General features: G+C 40.9%; 2 protein-coding genes across 7 annotated transcripts in view; one reads left to right on the top strand and one right to left on the bottom strand.

The window, feature by feature from the left end:
• Positions 1–31: 31 nt before the first annotated feature.
• LOC146462116 (small G protein signaling modulator 3-like) overlaps positions 32–22414 on the bottom strand; it is a 48450-nt gene continuing 26067 nt past the window's right edge. For 3 of the 6 annotated variants that reach the window (XM_085086055.1, XM_085086051.1, XM_085086053.1), the window contains exons 13-31: positions 21354–21485; positions 20875–20929; positions 19421–19468; positions 19111–19181; positions 17879–17946; positions 17541–17628; positions 16457–16511; positions 16306–16355; positions 14913–14971; positions 13386–13479; positions 11766–11836; positions 6817–6865; positions 6207–6263; positions 4937–4965; positions 3926–3988; positions 3449–3508; positions 2438–2501; positions 1803–1842; positions 32–250 (exon numbers count right to left, since the gene is read on the bottom strand). In XM_085086055.1, the coding sequence (XP_084942181.1) occupies positions 177–250; positions 1803–1842; positions 2438–2501; positions 3449–3508; positions 3926–3988; positions 4937–4965; positions 6207–6263; positions 6817–6865; positions 11766–11836; positions 13386–13479; positions 14913–14971; positions 16306–16355; positions 16457–16511; positions 17541–17628; positions 17879–17946; positions 19111–19181; positions 19421–19468; positions 20875–20929; positions 21354–21485 (1227 nt within the window). In that variant the 3' untranslated portion in view covers positions 32–176. Of the gene's footprint in view, positions 251–1802; positions 1843–2436; positions 2502–3448; positions 3509–3925; positions 3989–4936; positions 4966–6206; positions 6264–6816; positions 6866–11765; positions 11837–13385; positions 13480–14912; positions 14972–16305; positions 16356–16456; positions 16512–17540; positions 17629–17878; positions 17947–19110; positions 19182–19420; positions 19469–20874; positions 20930–21353; positions 21486–22414 lie in introns of all 6 variants that reach the window. The other 3 variants (XM_085086056.1, XM_085086052.1, XM_085086057.1) reach the window with 2 other exon arrangements.
• Positions 8434–10182, top strand: LOC146462117 (uncharacterized). The gene has a single exon (XM_085086058.1). The coding sequence runs from the start codon at positions 8578–8580 to the stop codon at positions 10180–10182; it is 1605 nt and encodes a 534-aa protein (XP_084942184.1). The 5' UTR covers positions 8434–8577.

The raw sequence follows: 22414 nt of genomic DNA, 5'->3' as shown, positions 1-22414 counted from the left end.
GGGTTCGTCGTCATGGTGATAACATGTCATAATACACGCCTGTCTCCCCCACTGTAGTCAAATTAAACAAAAAAATTGCATTTTTTTTGCTTGGCTTTAACTTGCTCTCTTGGCGCGGCACGAAATGGCGCAGAGTACAAATATTTTCTGCAGGTTTAATTTAACGATTGCCTGGTTTAAAGATCCCAGCTGAATAAGTGATGTTTCACCAACATGTCTCTCACACCATCCTTCATTGGTTGGGTGACCTGTGGGTAAGATGGAACAAAAGGCTGAGCCACTAAGCAACGCGCATATAGAACAGGTAACCCACAGTCCTTACAAGAGCTTAATAACAAGGTTGAGTCCGTTATATTTCGAGTGCACGGATGGGAAGGAGGGGAGGAGGGGGAGGGGAGGGTAAAGAGTGTATGATACCTTGGCTGACGCGGACGATCACTAATACATGTGGCCATTTTAACGAAGATTGTTGCCACGGTCGTCAGAGATCATGGTCGATCATATGAAAACCTGCCTTTATCCCGCACATTTTCATAAGGATTTGTATCAGGGACTCGATGCTTCACAATGGATGACAATTATGACAAGTTTAAAGTCAAAGAACTATTCTAAAAAGTAAAAATACTTACCTCCTAAAGATCCGGCAAACAGCAAACAAAAAAGGGAAAGAAAGCGAAAATTAGATACTTTCAGCAAACGAATGTCTGGTTTATCAACAGTTGATAACTAAAGGTAAATTGGCCAGCGTAAAGACATTCGAGTTCTGACCCTTCGACCGTTAGCCCCTTGAGCAAACGTTTGCCTAAACCGATAAGGACTTGCTCAATAATTTCTAATTAAACCCGTAACTATACACTGATGTTAACAACCTTAAACACTTTCTCGAGGGTGGATAGAGACATTCAAGGTTTCTGGGTGTATTATGTGTACTCTATGGTAAGACTATCTTTACGCCGCCAGTTATGATCGGAGTGAGAACAAAAGTCACATGCCGCCAAAATCCTCAGCAATCCCGGAGCGAAAACAGGGACAGCTTGCAAAACAGCTATTCTACTAAAAAACGGGAGCTACAGGGGAAATCTGAAGCTACTTACAATAAAGCTTATTTACCGAATAACAAGGAAAGCTAACACGCAGTTAGAAAGCAAGTGTTGGCATTACAAACTTATTAAGTCAAAGCTGAAAGGGAAGGTCATTAGGTTACAAGTCAAGGGTCGAAAGGTTATAAGTTACATTACTATATAAGTGCCACGATGGAAACGTGGCGTGGACCCGAAGTGGACCTGAAACGGCCCTAACGAAGAAAGGACAAAATTTGAGCACGAAGGAAAGGCCAGTGTTTCCTAATTTTAGTTAGTATAAATCTACTAGTGTTCTATCACGAATGCCGTTCTCTGATTGGCTACGCTACTCGCTATCTATTCTGTGATAGAAATCTCGAGCTCAAAATCTAATTGTTAAATATAAGGCGTGTTACACAATGTTTGATGACATTTCAATTTATCGCAATTTTGTTACGCCGCCGACAGACACGTTAGTTGCATGAAACATTACGAGAATTGTTCAGAGGCCTTGAAAGTGTATTACGCGTGTTTCGATAGAGGGCCAAAAAATGGCAATCAAACGAACATGCATTTCAACGTGCAACATAATTGTGACACGTCCACTTCAAAATATCTGAAAATATTAAATGGCACAAGAAATAAACAACAAGCTCCATGACTAGAATTACGATACAGCAGTCGCCTTGGGTCATTAAATCTCTTGTTCAATGCCAAGATGTAACCAGAAAAAAAAACCAACCTGCAACTTCCTTTGATCGCCGTACCCGTCTACAACCTGCTATGAAACACACAGTTTAATATACAAGCCGTATAGCCCCGAGATACGGAGTTTATTGCCTTGCAGGGGATAATACTGATATCCCAAACAAAACAACTCGAAAATGTCGTCCAGCCTGCAGATTTATAACAAACAGGCATTGATCGCAAAATTAAACTGTTGTTTAAGCACAAAATGTAGTTTGTCACGAGTATTAATTTATTAAGCTTTGAAGCGCTGGTGCGTTTATGGGTAAGACAATCGAAAGACTATGCCAAATAATTCCGGACAATTGTTAGTCTAATGATTTATCTCGCAAAAAGTATCCAACACAGTTATAGATGAAGAGTGGGGTCTTGTATCATGATGTAGTAAACACTGGTATGTAGAAAAGCAGACATCGGGTCCCAGTGAAACTGATGAAGTTGATAGAAACAGCAACAAGAAAAGAACGAGTACCTGGACATTTTACTGGAAAAACTACAGCGAGATATAATACATCAGCATACTCCTATAAATACTGAACTTTATAAGAGGGTTTTGATTTGGAGTGTTAGCTTGAGAAAACAGTGAGCGCAAAGCTGGAAAGAGAGCCACCGACGAACAGGTTACTTACAGTCTTGCGGTCATCAGTTAGTTCCCAGTCGATGTTTAGGTTAAACGCGAAGGACGCGAGTGTTCTGAAGAGAGAAAGGAGAAAGCTAAGTCTTAAATCACGACCCAAGAGGCCTCTAGGGAGTTGAAGAATTACACATCCCTAGGACCACCCCCATAATTTTGTTTTTTATTGGTACCTATTTATACACCTGAGATCAAAGTCATAGTCTACATTGACTGAAACTTGTTTCCGAACGTTTGTTGATCTCTCCTTTCTCTGTGCCTGTGAAAACAAGGGCCCAAACTTGCACGTCACAATATTATTAGACTTTCATTACGTGCAAATTGACTGATGTGTAGAGAGAAACAACGTGGAGTAAAGATTGCTGTCAAAGGAATGATATTAAAATGAAAAGAGCCTAGAACTACGTCCCCTTACTCAGTCCCTCCCCTCCCTTCCCCTTCAAATCTCTCTCCCTTCCCGAGGGAAAAAACGCCTGATCGCACGTTATCCAATGGCCGGCCTTTGGATCCATTCCTCGAAAGTTCAATCCACCATCTCAAGGGACACTATAACGGCCTGTGCCATGTATAAACTTGCTTTCTCCTATTAGTTGAAAAACTCACCAATGATTTTTTTTTTAAGAGAGGACGTTTGCGTGAAAGCTTACAGAAATGATTCTGAAGTCAAGATGATTAAGCTAGTCCAAACGTGACGCGTTATCGTCAAGATTCAGTGCTATCAAACCAATTTTGTTAAAAGGGGCAGTGCCAACGCCTCGAAACACACCTGGAAAAATATGTTTACCCATGTCTCAATAACCTCTTGAGGAATGTGTTCCACTTTCTCTTAGCCTTGTCCTTTCAGAAAACTCCTTTATCGACCAGACTTTTCCTTTGCATACATCACCGTCACTCGAACAATTTTTTCTTTTATTTAAGAGAATGAAGAAGCGGGAGTCTACTGCAGTGCTTTTAAAGAACGCCTTCCAACTGCAGGTAAAAAATGTCAGATTGTTAATTCTTTTACCTGAGTTCACACTTGATTTGTACCCAGCCTGGGCTTCGAAGAAACGACCATGGGTGATACCTAGGATACAACAGAACAGGATTAGCTTGTGATAAATGCGAACAGTGTGCTTGTCACAAACCTTAACAGACATCTGTGAGAGGCATATTTACAAGGATGCGGACGAATTTGTAATACATTTTTTTTACCTCTTAAAACTGCCTAAATGAAACGAGAACAAGGAATGACACCATTTTTGTTCGCCGCAAAGTCTGTTACAACTAAGAAGCCTTACTATAAAGTAATACTGAGTTTTAGTAAGCAGTAAACTGAAATTCCTAGTTTTTTTAATAACCTCAAAGGGTATTGCCGGCAATAGCGACAAATGGTAAGATTTTGAAACGGAACAAAATTTTAAAGGGTACCAAAAGTGTATTTTAACAACTAACGGTGACACAAACACCACCCTTCCCCGTCCCGGTCTGAAATATCACATACCACTTGCTGACAATATCTTCACACGAACACAGCGTTTCCAGCCATAAATGAAGGCATTGTTCACTGTTGAAAATAACACACAGTAAAAACGTTATCCAGTTTATTCTTGTGTGAATACAAAAAGGCACAAAACAAATACCCTACAGTGGGGTCTGCCAATATATCCGAAAAACCCACGGTATAGCTTAGGGGAGTGTACAATGCCCCACCCAGGGGCAAGACCAAAATTACATCTTCTTACATCTTCTCGATTCCACACTTTATTCATAAGTACGTGTGTGCAAAAAAAAAATCTTCTCAATTCCAGGCAGGAAAAGAAATAATTGAAACGGTATTGAACTTCGCAACATCATCAAGAGCAGAACGTTTAATATTACTTTACTTTAACACGACATCCCATCCAAGTAGGTGGCGTGCTGGCGTGCACGGTTGTCCATTCATGATCAGAAGTGGTGCTACTTATGTCATGCGCTGTACGTGCTATTGGTAAAGATAACTTCACTCTGCTGATCTTTGCGGATCAGAGCAAAGCGTTTGCGTCCTCTGCGGGTCATTGCTTCCTCTCCTGCCACGATCTTGCTATGTATAGACGCTTCGAACTCTATCATCCTAACCAATTCTCATGCTTCACAATTCTCACAATTCTCATCAACTGCCCAAGACCTTCAGGTTTTCCAGGTAAGGATAACCTGAAGATTCAAGGTGACTTTCCCTTTTTCTTTTTAGACTGGAAACTTGAAGCCGTACCAACAAACGTAGCGCCCTGGTTCTTTCGGCCTAATTAATCAAATTGAATTGTTCACACAATAGATCATTACAACGTGAATTCACATTCCAAGGTGAAACTCAAGGTGCTAATGATGATGTTGCTCAAAGCTTTCTATTCAGCTAATCTTCGGTGGTCACGCAATATGAGAAGGAAACTGGTAAAGTGTTATTACGTGACACCTTCAATAGTAACGGTCCTAACAGAGTTCAGACAAAGGAACAGTGAAGAAGAGCAATACTCACTTTAGGCCGTAGCAGATAAGAGAGCGGAACTGAAAGAAAAAAAATTAAAAGTTAATGTACATAATACGCAGACAACAACGTCTTTTCCATATGTCCCCTCTCTGCGTCGGAACAAAAGAAAATACGAGTGTCACCTATTTTTTAGTCTCTTTGAATGGCCTAAATTTGTCACTAAGATTTCAAGTTGCTGGATAAATACAACAAGTAGGCGAGGAATCAAACAGTTACGAATTTCTTTTGGTTCTATTTTTCTTCTATTTTCCTACGAAAATAGCCGGGTGCCACGTTCTTAGTAACCGGGGAAAATCCCCGGCCCCCGCCTTTCAATGACAGCCCTGACTCAGTGAAAAAACGTATTTGTTTTAATGGAATCGTTAAAATAACGGTTCAGTTTTGTAAACAATAAACCTACTAGAACACAGAAACTACTATCAATTATGTTTGGCTGCGGATGGATAGGATGGAAGTAGATTACAACTTGAAAAAATTGGCCAATTTTTTCAAGTTCTTTCTGTGCATTTTAGAGAAGTCGCTAAAAATTAATTATGAATATTTTCTTCCCGGTGTCAATGTTGAGGTCTACCTAACTAAGTTTAATTAGGTTCACCTGTCCAGTCAAACGTCGAAATTAATTAGTGCAATCACACTCAATTGCAACGAGAAATATATAGCAAAACCGGCCTCACTGGCCAGCTACATTCAATTAAAGCCAGGACCATTATGTTTTTGGATCGGTTCGTGTGAATATCGGCGTTCTACTCAGCGTCGGTCTTCACCTGTTTTTCGTAAATACAATCACTTGAATTTCACTGGTTCAAACGCCGAAGTTCATGAACCTAATTAGGCTGATTATGTATTTTAACTAACATTAGTATTAGATTATTATTTTTTTTCTTTTTTATTTAGCAGGGCCTGGATGAAAATTACTCTGTGTAATTCTGGTTTATCCTGTCTAAATAAGGTGTTGTTGTTGTTGTTGTTAAGGATTTGGGTTCGGCTCAAGCGAGGTATGACATCTGTCTCTGGGCTTAGCTAAGCTGTGTGTAAATTCCTTCGAGCGCCGGAGAATAGAGGTACACCTGTAGACGTCCGTAAACGAACTGCATTCTGTGTTCTATAGATTTGAAGTACAATCTTTCGGCATAACGGATCAGTATTTACACTTGTATAATCAAATTCAAATGAGCCGTAAAATTGATGCCTTACATAAGTTACCACTACGTATACGAAAGAAAGCAAAGTTCAGTAAATAAGAATTGCAAAAGTTTACCTTGATGTCCATTTGTGAGTTCGCTGCGTCATGACTCATGTTAATTGATTGTACCGCCTGACAAGAAAGAGCATTCAAAGGTTAACGGAACGGTACATAGATACGTGACACAAGAAACAAACACCGAGGGAAACTGAAACCTTCAAACCAACAGCCTTTCAGCCAGCAGCCCCAAAGCTAGCCATTAATCTTCCTTATCGTTTGCCATGCATTTCATTTGGGAGAATTTAGAAGCATGCATTGTCCCTAGTCCCTAAGATGATAGCCTGCAACGTAAACGCAGGTGTTTTCGGGGAGGTGGGGTTGGGGGTGGCGTGCCAGAATCTCGGTATCGTAGTCGCCATGTCGGATTTTCAAAACTTAGGGAGATGGGTCGGAAGAGAGAGGCGCTCGCCTGCATTGCAGGCTTGCAAAATGACGATTTTTTTATACTTTGCTCGATGGTTGCCTTGTAGCTTGACTGAATGGAAGAAATCCTGAAGTGCGACCGTTCGACGGAAACGACGTTGTTCTGACTTTCGCTTCTGTGTGAAGAGTGACCTCTTAACTGTTTCCTGTAGACACTGGTACTGCTTCCTGCGCTATATTTAGCAATCTACAACTTACTTACCCTGTAAAGAATTTCCTCCGGCGAGAGAACTTTCCCATCTTCGTCCAATCTGCCGAAGACACAACACAATTACTCTTGAGCAAAAACAGTACAGAACACCAAAAAAAATATTAATAGCTTGAGAAGCTATATCAAACACTCGAAAGAAAGCTTCGTCCGATTTCCAAACACCTCGAAGTTGGTAAAAAAAAAAAACCTCGGCTGCGCCTCGTTTTTTCAACCCATTTCTCGGTGTTTGGAAATCGCATGAAACTATCTTCCTCGTGTTTGATATATTACTTCAAACTTTGCACTACTTAACCCGTCTGCCTCAGATCAAACAATGAAAAGTATTATACAGTATTAAAACACAAGCGTTTTGAAACTGTCACGTCGGCTCCGCTGATAAAGTGGTCATTCCCGAGACGTCCGTTTTATTTAGTTTGTTTGAACACTCAGAAACATTATTGACATTATGCCGAGCTATTTGAGCCCTACGCAGCAAAAGCCTCTCGTCATTGTAAATTCTTCAAACGCTTAATAAAAACAGGGAAGTAAAAAATGAAACTTTCATTTACTGTCAGAGAGAAGATCAAGTGACCCGAAGGCTAACTAAGGCATGAGTTCGGTAGTAAACAAATTTCAAAACTATAACCCGGGGACACCGTGGGAGCACTTCTTCAAATGTCCAAAGTGGGGACTTTTATCAGAGTAGAGGAGAGGGTGAAGGGATTCATAGAGATGAAAAGTGTCTCATTTCAAATAGAACAGAATTCTTAATCGCTTTGTCAAATTGTATAACACTTTATTGAATTACACATGTAGCCACTTGTGCATCGCCGTAACACTAATTTGTCCCAACACTCCAACTAAACGTCAATAAAGGAATTCAAATACAACTACAAACTGTCTGAAACTGAAACAGTCCATGGTCTAGGAACGGGGGAGGGCTTTGAAAAGAGCGGTGGGCTTTACATGACGTAGGTTTATGAATATTCCTGAATAGTGAAACAAAAGGACACAGGAAGAGCATTTATATGTGGCACTTGCACAGTGACAACGTTTTTCTAACTCGTGCCGTGTTTTTGGCAAGCGTCCCAACTATGAGCAGTGTTGTTTCAAATGCAAATGACCATGATTAGGAAACACAAGTGCTGTTATAGAGCTTAATTGTTTCTGAGAGACTCTGGAGAGGATTGACTGAAAGAATGAAAATGAAACACACGTACGGCACATAAAGCTGAACGCTAATGATAAAAACACAATAAACAAAGCAAGTGAAAATGAATAGCGATTGCTGATAGAAGGGTGAAGGACAGCGCTTAAAGCGCAGTTGAATAACAAGTTATAAAATCATTTGACATAAAAATATTCCTGTGGGGCTCCCAGCTATCCTTTGAAAGCTGACGTGCTACTTGTAAGAGAAATTTAGTGTCTAGGAAATTTCGAAAGAAGGGGAAAAACAAAGCAGTTGATTGAGAAACATGATCATCAAGCTGAAAAGCTGATGATGATGTTTGTCCCTCGATGTCGATGAAGACCACAACTTCAATTGTTGCACAAGTGTGAACGGAATGACTGATGAGTCCAATCTGAGCACGATACTCTCTCAGTCTGTCACAGGTCTTGCATTTTGGGGGTGACTGAGCTGAAGCGCTGGCCTCTCTGGTTTTTCTTGCTACGCGCTTGTTTTCGGCTGCAACTATGCGTCGCTGCTCAGCAAGCTCTGAACCAAGTAAGTTATAAAGACGGAAGGCGGTATTAAGGATTTGTACCGCAAAGATGTCTAGCAGTACACTGATAGAGCTGTTTGGCCACATCGTGTACAGTTTTACACGAGGCGTGACGGAGCACTACAACCCAGAAGAACCTGAACTGTTTGCCTACGATCCTCTACAAAGCACGGGACGGGAATGGTATTATCACCCTGTCGATGAACTTATTTACCAAGAATACAGCGACAGAGAAGCCACAAGCTTGGACTATCTAACGTCCAGCAGTCTCGACGTAAAGGTTATCGACGCGTGCACGCCAGATGACAACGAAAACACGCAAGAAGATCACAAAGTTGAAGATAAGGCCATGGCGTGGAAGCGACTCAGACCATCCGCTTTCCGTACAGTGTGTAAATCACTGTACATTGGGGCTTTAATTTCGCTCCTTACCTCTGCCTTCATAGGAACACTATACGTGTTGGTCTCTTATCTCTGCTACAATACTATCCTGATATGCCGGTTTTGCAAGATGAAGTATTTTCCCGTACGTGTGCAATGGGCCAGAGCAGCTTTTGATCTGTGCGCCAGCGCCATTTATTACGCCTTTTCCTTTAATACTTTCTTACTTCTTTTTCGCTCATATCAAGTGAAAGGCGTGAAGAGAAAACTCTTCCTAGTTTGCAGCTTCACGTATTCTTTGGATTCCATTTACCGTGTAGTTATGCAAGCAAGAGGGTCACCTTACTACATCAACGTTTATTACCGGCTCCCGCTCTACGCTTTGTTCGTGATCAACGTCTCCATACAGATATACGTCCTGGCCGGTCACTTTTGCGTGCGATCGGTAAAGAAACTGGCTAGTATGATTGGCAAAATGACAGTTCCAACTTGTATTTCTTTCATGGTTGCCTTTCTAATCTCCAATTTTATTTACCCCGCGTACAGCAAACAAGCCAAAAAAGGCAAACTGCTAATCGCACTGTTCGCTCCTTTCATTGGAGTCCTTCTCAAGGTGATGTCGCGAATTTGTGTTCAGCGGTTGTGGAACACAACCCATCCGGGATATTCGTATGTCCTTTTGGCGCCGCTATACTTTGGCTCAGCGGTTATGTTTCGAGTTTTACAAGCGGATCTTGACAGTTTGCAATCCATCGCTATTCTTGGAATAATTCATGGCGCTGCAGAAGTCATAGAACGAAGCACAATAGCTGTGATTGATCACATTTGTCACACGCTATGGAAAGGACGATTAGTCCCTTGGGGGAGTTTTCGCACTCCTCGCCATGAGAGACTAACCGCTGATATCGTCATCATGAGCATGTTGTTTGAATCAACTGCTATAGTGTCTGTTAACGGCTTCTTGTGCTTGTATCAATTTATTTACTTGCAAAATAATTCCCTTCTAAATTTGCTGCAAAAATTTGCCATTCATACTTCAGTGCCGCTGGTGATCGAGTGGTTTTTCATCAGCGTATCTCTAGCGATCGTGACCCGTTATCAAAACATGGCTGTCATGGCTGTTTGGCGAAGACGATGGAAAAGGCATCTTTTAGTGGCCATTGTCAATGCAGTTCCAGTAGCTATTTGGACAAGTGCAAACCTTTTGTTACTTGTACACGGGCGCTTTAAAGAGCACCCAAACAATCGGCGTTGCAAAATGCCATTTACTTAAGGTGGCCGAATACAGTTTTTTTAGTGTACAGGTGTTAGAAGACGTTATTTGGAAACTATGTACTTCTGGGCGCCCAAAATTGGTATGGTGTAAGACTTACTAAGAAAGAATGGATTTTCGTACGTCTTGTCGAGCTAAGTACCGTTTCCATGGCAACGCAGCAAACTATTAAACGTCCATATAATGTAGGTTTCCTTTATTTTTAGAAAATGTACTCATTAGATTTTTTTCATTTTTTGTATCCAGATAAACGCACAAAACATTGACACAGTTGCACTATTTTCATGTAATTTTAACAGACAGATCTCCTGTAAATATTGATTTTGCATTTTAATGTTTTGTGAAGATACCCTCTGTTAGATTTAGGTTTCTCTTTGTAGGCGAGTTACGCTTTTAGGGAACTATTTTCATGCCAAATTTTACGAAATTCTAATGAGCGGTTCCTTAGAAAACAGTTCATTTCCACGAAAACAACCAGTCGCAATTTTTTGGTCAAATGCGCATGCGTGGCTTTAATTGGGTTTCATGGCAAAGTTGAAAAGCATGCAAAAGGTCTTGGTGAATGACTTTTTTGCTCGGAAAGAAAAGAAAAAGAGTCTAGAAACGAGAAACTTACCTTTATTATCCATTTCATGTGAAATTGAGGGATCACTTTATCGACCGCCGTATTTACGTACCACAACCCTAGCGCGCGCTTAATAGCATCACTAAAAGAATCTGTGAAGCGCGCGCAAACTGTGTTCAGCCACCTTAAATATTTCGAAGAAGACTTTTGATACAGCTTCATACAGTATTCCAACCTTCCGATCAATCAAACGGGCCCGCACTATAAAAGGAACGTTGCCCTGGCCAAGCCGCCAGTCATTTCATTGTCGACACTGAGCTTGAACATCGCAGAGTCCGTGCGCCAAGATACAATAGAATATTGACAGAACAAATTTGAAATTCGTATGCGGATTTGCCTCGTGAATAAAGCTCGAGGTTTGTTAATTTGTCTTTTGCGGCAAAAGCGGGAGGAGCTATTCCTTTTATTGTGTGGTTCCTTGTTTAATGTCAGCCAAATATTGACCAATATCAGCGTAACCCTAACCAATGTCAACCTAGCATTAACCCGCAATGTCAGCCTAACACTGACCAAAGTCAAGAGCAAAAACATTATCTACACTGTAAGGGATAATACTGTAATGTTCAACTGAGCTATGAAGCCTCATTCGTAAGCTGGGAGCCGAGATCTTATTTTTGTCGTTTATAACAAAGTTGTATTGCTACAGCAGCTTCCTGTTAACCCTTTCAAGCCCTAACGGTGATCAGCATCAAATTTCACCGTGAGGTCATGAGAATTAAGGATATGATCACCCAAGGTGAATTTTCTTGATATTTTAATAACTTCTCCCCAGTACTTTTATAAGTGTGAGGTCTAGATAGGAGAATTTGTTCTTGATGTTAGGGGTTAAAGGTTTAATGGCACTGCTGTAGATATGACACGGGTATTTCAAAAAACAGACAAGTAGCACTTTCGCACTTCAGCTCTTTACTTCAGTAGGAGCTGTAGATATGCTTGGAGCTACATGTACTATACCTACCTAAACGTCTTGCAAAGAACTAGCCGGGAATACACTGACTGGAAATCTCTGTCAACTTCTCTTTGGCTCGCCTGTACAGGAAAAACGAATCTTTGTTGTAAAAATTAACAACGCTCCTAGGTTGGCGATTTTGTCCCCATAATGGACTGATTGTCACATTCTTCAGTCCACACTGGAGTTGACCCCAGGCCGCAGTTATTCAAAGAGTCGATAACAAATCAAGCGGATAAGTCGCTATCCAGGGGATAAAATGTGTTGTTAAAAACCGGCTCATTAGATAACCCAGCTCCAGAGGTTTGATTGGTTAAGCGGCCATGGTATATGAGCCATTATACCATCTTCCACAAATACGGCATGAGTACGCGTCAGAGGGAAAAGAAAATATCACTAAATCAGCAAGATTTACCGATTTTTTGTGGTTTTTTTTTCTTTCTTTTTTTTTTAATAAAACAATTATTCCGCTCGTGCTTGTTGGATACGAGATCAGAGATAGCCAGCTCAGTATTCATTCTCTCCATTGGATAGCGATTTATCCGCTGGATGACGTTATCCGCTCTTTGAACAACCGGGGCCAGGTCTCCTAGTAGGCAAGGGGAAATGGCTCTTGCCGCCTACAACGAAAAATTTTGAAAGGGCAGGCAGTGGTTGCCCGCAAAAAAACAAAGGGAAGAGGGAAACGGGTGACTGAAAAAAGGGGCAAGAAAGTCGAGATTCAATATTACCCAATTACCTCGGTCCTCAAAAACGTACAGTAGATATCTTCACGAAATTCAGTGTTTGATTTCTAAGGCAGATGGCCAAAACAATATTTAGGAGTTCCATCAATTTGAAATTCTCTGTCCAAGTGTTCCAATGAACGTCAATTGAGCTTTAACTGCCGCGCCCTGTACGACGCAGAGAACTCAAGCGCCCCGTAGTAGTATGTAAATGTACCTTAAAACTTTCAAAAAAAATCCTTTCACGCACTGAAGACGAATTAAACCGGTTGTACTGAAACTATTGACTCTCAGGCAGAACAACCAGGATGGCGAAAAACACCAGCACAACTGTATCAACAACAATGAACACATCAACTGCTGTTCGAACTGAGTTCACTTTTTTTTGTCACAAACGTTAACAAGGTCTCATCTGGCTTCGATGTGCATGCTGATGTTCCATTTGAAGTAGGATTCTCAGACATATTAACGATTCATGCAAACAAAGGAAATCACTAGCGTGAACGAGGTTTGGAAATGTGATCTTTTTATCATGAGCGTTTGCTTTGAATTTCCCCAAGAATTATTCATGGTTTGAGAAATATTACATATATAAAAAGTAGCCAAAAGCGATGAAGGCAAGAAATACTAACTAAAAGAGATAAAATAACTAAAAGCCTAAAGTTTCGGTAGGATAGCAATTTTTATTTCTGTAGGGCGGACTCTTCGAAAAACAAATTTGAAGAAATGCCGTGCTTCAAGTCCTATCGCCCAACTTAATGGCCTATTTTAGTTTAGAGAATCTTTTAAATGCAATATTAAGTGGAAGTTTAGAAATGTTTCGATTTTTTTGTGGGACAAGGTTCCCTTTAAAAACTTTATCAAAACAATGTAATCATGATCCGTTGTCCGAGACCACACTCACCTCTTCCAAAAACAGCCAAGGATGACAAGGCCCGCCAAGGATGGAAGGCTTTCTCATACCATGCAGGAATATCGACTTCAGAGCAGGACACAATCTGAACGGTTGATAAAATGAACAAGCAAAAATACAGAACTAAGTAAGTATGCCAACGAACACATTTTGCAAACTCAAACTCTTCTGCCCTTTCTCGGCAAATAGTGCAAAGGTTTAAAAATTGACAGTTTTTCGCAATTTGGTAAATTTTAGTCCATGAACTACTCAAATTACAGTCAACTTGGACAGCACAGACAGTGCAACAAGGAAAGTACTGCTCCGTAGCTGTTATTTGAAATTTAAATATTTTAGGATTTCGTCAATACGTATTAAAAGGTAAGAACCACCTTGTACAGCATAGTCAAACAACATCACAGGAAAGTACTGCTCAGTAGCTTTCATTTGAATGGTCATACTTCAGGATTTCATCCACATCATATCCACATCACAGGAAAACACTGATTATCAGCTAAGCATTTTTCCCACAGACTTCAAAGTCACAATCACCTGGTAAAGTAGGCTCGATTACCAGCCACTGTTTGGGAAATGACCGGAACCGGACCCGAAGGAGCAGCGGAAATCGAGCCCACTGGTACAGCACGTTCAAAAGCTCATTAATAATTAATAATTCATAAACTTGTCAATAAATAAAACATCACGTGCAGTGGTTTTAAAACCCGATAAAACCTCCTCATTATTAGTATGCGGTGTTTAATGTTTTTCTCATATGCTAATTTCCAACGTTCACAAAAGCATCATTGTTATGAACTCTCTTGACATACGCTTTTCCAGGAATGTTTTTAAAGCCGTTCAAAAAACTCGCAGCACGTGTTTTATCGGGTCTAAGGGCTGGTTTCCATATGATCGCAGATCGCAGATCGCAATAAGGTCTGCGATCGTCTGCGATCCTGCGATCGTGATCGCAGACGATCGCAGAAGATAGAACCATGTTCTATCTAAAGGCTGGTTTCCATATGATTGCGGATCGCAGATCGCAATAAGGTCTGCGATCGTCTGCGATCATATGGAAACTACTTCTGCGATCGTCTGCGATCCTGCGATCATGATCGCAGACGATTGCAGAAGATAGAACCATGTTCTATCTCCTGCGATCGTCTGCGATCAATTCTGATTGTTTGCGATCTGCGATCCGCGATCATATGGAAACCACCCTTTAGATAGAACATGGTTCTATCTTCTGCGATCGCGATCGCAGACGATCGCAGAAGTAGTTTCCATACGATCGCAGACCTTATTGCGATCTGCGATCTGCGATCATATGGAAACCAGCCTTAAAACCACTCGGCTGCGCCTTGATGTTTTAAATCCCGATAAAACACTGCTGCTCGTGTTTTAAACATTACAAAAATAGAACTCACTTCACTTCAGGATTTCACCCCACAGACTCAAAAGTAAGAGCAATGTTAGTTTCTCGATTTGATTATGGGAAGGGAAGGTTAAAAGTGTCTGAAATGTGTCTGCTGGTTCACTCACCCGCCCCTGACGAGATCTGTTACAGTTTCGGATACAGAATCATCTCCAGCAGTAGAATACTAACAACAAAGAGAGAAATATTTTAAGCAAATGACGCACTAACATAGACCTACAGGTTACAAAAGAAAACTGCAGATAACAGTTGAGTTACAAAATGCTACATAACAGAAACAAACAAACAAACGAAGGAAGGAAAGAAGGAAGGAAGGGAGGGAAGGGAGGGAGGGAGGGAAGGAAGGAAGGGAGAGAGGGAGGGAGGGAGGAAGGAAGGAACGAAGGAAGGGAGGGAGGGAGGGAAGGAAGGAAGGAAGGAAGGGAGGGAGGGAGGGAGGGAGGAAGGAAGGAAGGAAGGGAGGGAGGGAGGGAGGGAAGGAAGGAAGGAAGAAAGGAAGGGAGGGAGGGAGGAAGGAAGGAAGGAAGGAAGGAAGGAAGGGAGGGAGGGAGGAAGGAAGGAAGGAAGGAAGAAAGGAAGGAAGGGAGGGAGGGAGGAAGGAAGGAACGAAGGAAGGGAAGGGAGGGAGGGTGGAAGGAAGGAACAAAGGAAGGGAGGGAGGAAAGGGAGGGAGGGAGGAAGGAAGGAACGAAGGAAGGGAGGAAGGAAGGAAGGAAGGAAGGAAGGAAGGAAGGAAGGAAGGAAGGAAGGAAGGAAGGGAGGGAGGGAGGGAGGGAGGGAGAGAGGGAGGGAGGAAGGAAGGAAGGAAGGAAGGAAGGAAGGAAGGAAGGAAGGAAGGAAGGAAGGGAGGGAGGGAGGGAGGGAGGGAGGGAGAGAGGGAGGGAGGGAAGGAAGGAAGGAAGGAAGGAAGGAAGGAAGGAAGGAAGGAAGGAAGGAAGGAAGGAAGGAAGGGAGGGAGGAAGGGAGGGAGGGAGGAAGGAAGGAAGGAAACGAAACCCAGCACAATAATTGTTCCAAGGGGCGGGGTTGAATACGGGTACAAGAGGTTGAAGCACCTTCCAAATTCGCATTGGGCTAAAATCGTTTTCAAGGAGAAGCTTTTACTCCATTGTTAAATGAATTCAACGCATTTTCTGGTAGCGATAATACTTTGCAAAGAGTACCCAGTAATTCAATTTACACATTCACCAGCCTTGTTATTAGTTCCAAAATGTTTTTTCGAGGTGCGATGGTGAAACATTAACAGTGATCTTCGTTAAACCAACCTACGACTATATTCAATAAAGGAGAAAGGCGGCATCATTGAGCAAAACTAGGAAATAATGCATACAGGGTCTTCAGGGAGGAGGAAAGCGTTAACGTAGAGTAGGTTGCTGAACGGAGAGATAAAATAAAAGGGATACCAAAACATGGAAATGTGACAGTTCCTTCAAAACATTCCACCATGCAGCTGACCCTGAGCGAAACCATTTTGTGAAAATTAAAATATGAATGTCCTACCTCTTTGCTTCTCTCATCCAGAATCTCGACAAACTTTGCAGGGAACCAGCCTGAAATGATTTCAAACAAAGGAGACTGACTCAGTGACTCTTTTCTGGTTGATGGTATTCCGGCCATAAATGATCAGCAGTTTGCTCTTAAAACAGCTTACCTCTCAGTCCGTTCAGTTCGCCCACCCAGCAGTGCTCATCTTTCTGTGAAATTATCTACAAAGTCACCAAAGATGCGCTTCATGAGGTTGTATTCCAGATTGTGTCAAAATTTTGTTCATCCGTCACTTTTACTTTGACGGCTTGGATATTTTTATTTGGCAGTTGAAAATGGGAGCAACATAGGCTTATCAATGCATTCCTCTTGCTTCAAACATTCGGACCATTAACCCCTCCCCCTGAAGAAAGGCATGAGAGTCGTCCATCGTCACGGGATGCATTAGATTGCTTTTATTATCACCACGCTGTTTGGTTGCATGGAAACCGCAAAGCGATAAGGCGTGCCATTCTCAAAAATCCCGTAATATTATTGGGAAAAAATGACGCGACTTTTCTCGGGTCAGAAATGTTCGCATGCTTTGAGAAAAAACCAGAAATCGTTTTCGGGAACTTTACGGGGAGCTTTTCGGGCCCGAAAAGTTTTCGGGAGTTTTGAGAAACGCACGCCAGGTGCGAAGTAAACTACAATGCAGAGAATGGACTAAAACGACTAAACAACGGACTCTTTATCATCGCCTCAGCATTCACTGATGATAGATCAAGAATAAAGATTTTGGGTCACGTTTATGGCAAACAGCAAACGTCGAATTCACGCATACGTTTCGTCACAATTCGTAAATACTGTAGATGAGAATAGTGTAAAATAATTCTGCATGGCCTTTGAGTTTAACGCGAAACTGCTCGGCTTCACTTAGAATGAAAACGGCGAGCGGCAAACGTCATGATTGTGGTCACGTGGTCATTTTTCCGTTTGCTGTTTGTTGTAAACGTGATTCTACATGTACAAATGTAAATCTCTCTATTATATCTGAACAAAATCCCTCACGGATTAGCAGTTTTCAAGCATTTCAATTTCTTTATATATCACCCAGTAGATTTGGGTACAAATGCTGTCAGTATGCATCACCTCGCTGGAAAACGCAGTGGAGCAATATGTATCAACATTCTTCACAAGTTACGAAAACTAAACAAGAACACTGACTGTGTAAGGCGGAATACTAGTAGCATTGCATGCTGTTTTCTTACTGTGACAATGTCATTTTTCCTGAATCCCAGTTCATCGTCATCGTGTCTTTCAAAATCCAACAATGCTTTGGCTCTTCGCCGCCGATTCCTGATGATTCAAACAAAAATGGGTTTTGTCAAAGAAGCATAAAGTTTAAAGCCTGACAAACACAATCTTGATAAGCATATCGTCACAACACCGCATTTTGAAGAACTGATACAACTGAATACATGAAAACATGCCGTCAAAAGGCTACGAAAGGCGCAATGTCTTATTCTTTTAATTTATTAAGTACATGATAGATTCCCAACTGTAACAGAGTAAACATATCATGTTACTTCCTACTTGCTCACTTTACCTTGCTACATTGATGAACCGTTCATGGTCTTTTGAATGACTCTCAATTGAGTAGTCCACCTCCAGACCCTAAAGGAAAACATAAAGGTTCTGTTTGCGAGCACGCCCGATGTAAAAAACTTTGGAAAGATGATAGTACGATAGCAGACACAACCATTGGAAGGCGCGAAGGATTGTGCGCGCCAAAAAAAAAAAAAAACACGAGGAGACACGTCTCCCCACCAAATAAGGGAACTTAATGACGGTGCCTACTGATAGCGAAGTATTTTTGCGCGGTTTATGACTATGCAGGAAAAGCCGATCTTAGCAAGGGCTATGTAAATCCAGAAAGAAAATTGAGGGTAACCACGCATTTTTAGGGATAATTAAGTAACAATTATTCTAAAAAGCAGTAAAATTCAAAGCAATGTATGGCGCTTCTTAGTTATCTCTGAAAAATGCATGGTTACCCCAATTTTCTTTTTGAATACCAAAACCACTTGCTGAGTTCTGCTTTCCCCGAATAGTTTAAAACCGCGCAAAAATTTCCCTGTATTAGTAGGCACCACCCATAGAAAACCCGAGTATCACGAGATGCGCAGAACGTATGCGCAGTAACAATAGTAGGCACCACCCGTAGGAAACCCGAGTATCACAAGATGCGCAGAACGTGTGCGCAGTAACAATAGTAGGCACCGTCCTTAAGCAACGACGACGGCTAACGCTAATGAAAATGTTACGTTACATTACTTCAACTACGTCACGATTATTCCAGCTTGTTCAAATTGTGCAATATGTCCAAACTATCCAGGAACTAAATTGGTAGGAATGGCGTTCAAATTAAGAAAGAGAAAATAAAATTACGGCTTGTGCCCACGTTCTCTACAAAACCTAGAATTTGGCTATTTGACGTTATTGTTTAGTGCAAGACGGCTAAGAAGTGTACCAGATTTCAAACGCAAGTAAAGAGCGATTGATTTTCCTCATTAAACCTTTTGTTATGTTGCGTTCTCGTTACCGTCGCCGCTGCATAAATTCCCCACTCTAATAGGATGATTTAACAAGAGAACGGGAACGTCAGTTGACAACGGCGCGCGCCTCGAGAATACCACTACGATAGTCGAAACAGATCCGCGTCCAGGCTATTCCACGTGCTCTCTCGTCCTCAAATGACGTTCCCGCACGGAACAGGCTATTGTAAGTATAAATTCTATGCAATTGGAGCCTAAAGTCAAGGTTGCCTTTGTGTATTACCTTTTTAGGATCGACAGCATCAAAATGTCTGGCTACGTGAAGAATGGCTTCTCTTAAATCAGCCACCAGTTCTGTAAATGGCAACAATAGACGTTGTTATATGAACATGGGGCTGTCTGGATTAATGCAAATGTACTGTACCGCTGGAGCAGTGATTTCTTTTTGTGTATTTTAGTAAAGAAATAAAGTACCAAAACATACAAACTACTCATGCCACCTTGCTACAATATACCAAAGTGGAAAATTGAAATGGTAACTGTAGAAATAGCTGTTGTACATATGTGTTTATATAGTTACGTGTAACACCAACCTGTCTGTCTGATGTTTTTGGCTTTTTGCAAAGAAACACCACTCCTCCCTAAACGCAGAGAGCAAAACTCAAACGTTAACTCAGTCACGTTGGCTTAAGCTCGGTGTCTCCTACTACAGAGGTAACTTTGCACAGTTTATGAATAAGCGGGAAAAGCACATCTTAGCAAGGGGTATTTGAATCCAAATAGAGAATTGGGGGCAGCCACGCATTTTTCACAGATAACTAAGCAACGATAATTCCAAAAAGCAACAAATACAGTCAACTCTCGCCTTGCGGACGCCTCGCTATTACGGACACCCCGATGATACGGACAGCAGCTAAATCCCCGGCAAATATAAATTACAGATGTTTGACTGGAATAAATTCCAGCTATTACGGACTCTCGCCATTAAGCACTTTAACTCGCGGTCCCGAGGGTGTCTGCAATAAAGGGAGATGACTGTACACGCCAATGAATTGCATATTTTTGCAAATTGAAGCTTAATTGTCTTTATAAAATGTGTGGTTACCACCAATTTTTTTATTATTATTTATTTTAATAGCATGTGACAAGATCTTCTTTTCCCGCATAGTCATAAGCCGAGCGAACTCATCTTTGAATTAGTGTGCATTTTTCTTAAGAAATTAGAGGCTCTCGGAACATCCCGAGATGCGCAGAACGAATGCGCAGTGGCAAAAGGAGGCGCCGTCTTTAACAGCACGGAGACAACAAATCAAACTCCTCAAACCTAAAGGGCGATTTAGACGGTACGATTTTGCCTACGATTTGTCACATGCGATTTCTAGAGCGCGCGCTGCTTGCGTCATGTAAAAACCGTACACAACTCTCGCCACTCAACATTGCCTTTACCTACGATTGTCGTAGGATTTTAAAACATGTTTTAAAATCCTACGACATTTTTCGTGTTGTTTGCGTCTGTCGTAAGGATGTTGTAGGTTGATTTACACGACGCGATTTGTGTTGTAGGTATGGCGTATGCGTGTCGCATGCGACAAATCGTAGGCAAAATCGTACCGTCTAAATCGCCCTTTTAAGAGAGTGCTGGCTAATTATTTGAAACAACTGAAACTAGGAGTGTGGAAATCTGTGTTCTTGAGGGGGGGGGGGGGGTCACACAATGCTTGCTCCTCTAGTGCCACGCCCTTCAAATATTTTCCCATCAATAGAGAGAATTAGAATCGTGTTTGCGGCATATCCCAACGCTAAACTACAGTACTCAATTTCACTGAGAAACTGAAAACAACGAGCGGTAAATGTAGGATAAACATGGTCACGTGGTCATTTCTGCCGTTTGCCGTTAACGTAATTCTAAATAACGGACAGCAACAAATCAACTTCACGGAGCAACTGACTCTTTTTACTTGATTAAACATCAGATAATTTTGATGCAGAACATTGGCTAAATTGTTGTTAAAAAAAAAAAAGTAACAGCAATGAAATACATACTCACCAAATAACAGGCCAAAGAACGTTCTTGGTGGAGCAATGGTCCTTTTCTGGAGCCGCTATCAAAAAGATAATTTTACTTTTTATCAATAATTTGACATTAAAAAGGGAACTGAAAGTGTGTGGGCACGTTTACAAAGCCTAATACAAACATAAGAGTTAGTTAACAGCTATGGCCAGAATCTCTAATGTAAATGACATACATGTGATGTGTGTACTTCAACAAATGCCCAACTTACATTTGTAGGCGCTTCTTTGAATTACTTATTTTTGCCCTTTCAACTTCGAAAACTAGCTTTACTTTTGGATATTTATTATTAACTTTGCTTCAACTTTGACAATTTTTGAAATCTCTGGAAGTCCAGGCATTCCATGTGGTAATTCTGTTCTCATGTACTTGACACAGGAAAACTTTTGCTGCAGTAAATTGAACAAACTTTTACATGTATAGTAATTACAGCATCAAGTACGTAGCTTGCTTACATCTCTAGACATTTGCTTTCCACTCTCCTTGTCCACCAGGACTCCAAGGTCAGCCATAAGGAATGCCATGTGCTTCTTTCTGTGTGTCTCTAGTATTACATCAGTTAATGATGCAGAGGCTTTATTTGCAGCCTGAAAAACACAAAAAATAAAAAAAATTCAGTTAAAGATACGGTTTTTAGTTTGAGAGCACACAGCTGGTAAGGTTTTTGGTGAGTCTGTACGTTTACTAATTCATTTTATGATTTACTAAAACAAGTTCTGACAGTTTCAGGAACCATAAGGTGAATCGGTTTTCCATGTGTCATTTATAACATTTCATCTCATTTCATTCATTTGGTTTCTCCACTCCTAATACTAATACAAAAGTATTAAATAGTTACAAACGTTAAATAAATAATATTACCATTAACTTAAATACATTTCACTTCGGGGAGGAGAGTAGAGGGGCACCTCCAGTAAAACTAATACTGTGCCCCTTATAATAGCCTATGCCAACAAACTAATATCAATACTCATTTATTTAAAATTAAGTAGAACAAAAAAATAGAAAAGATAGCAAAAGGAAAAAAAGAATATAAAATGAAAACGAATATAATAGGAATAATGAATCATTAACATTGAGCAAGGTAATAGTGATAGTGTTTTTCTAACAGCTACATGTGCAGTAAACACACTCAGACACAGTGCCAATCAGTCTCCACATACATATTATACTTCACTTTAAAAGAACTTGAAACTTTTTTTAGTAAATCACAGAATGATTTAGTAAACTCACGAACACATAAAAAAAACTTATGAGCTTTGAGTTCTCAAAGCAAAAACCTTAATTTTAACGTAATGTTTCTACTTTTTGACCCCAGTTAAGGAGAAAACACATTTAGTATCTGCCAGAGCCAAATCTACAGCAAACACGCAGACGGCTGAACTGAAAAAAGTCAGCATGCAAATTAAGTGAAAAGTAGGTGTAAGCGAAGTAAAAATAAAGGCAACATCATTTTACTTAAATATCATGCATGGAAATACAATTACTCAGTCCAAACTAATATCCCCTCCCTCGT

The sequence above is a fragment of the Pavona decussata genome, unplaced genomic scaffold, assembly GCF_977016875.1.
Source record: "Pavona decussata unplaced genomic scaffold, jaPavDecu1.1 SCAFFOLD_191, whole genome shotgun sequence".
Taxonomy (NCBI): domain Eukaryota; kingdom Metazoa; phylum Cnidaria; class Anthozoa; order Scleractinia; family Agariciidae; genus Pavona; species Pavona decussata.
The sequence above is the reverse complement of the archived record's forward strand: the minus strand, read 5'-3'. Positions and strand labels throughout refer to the sequence as shown.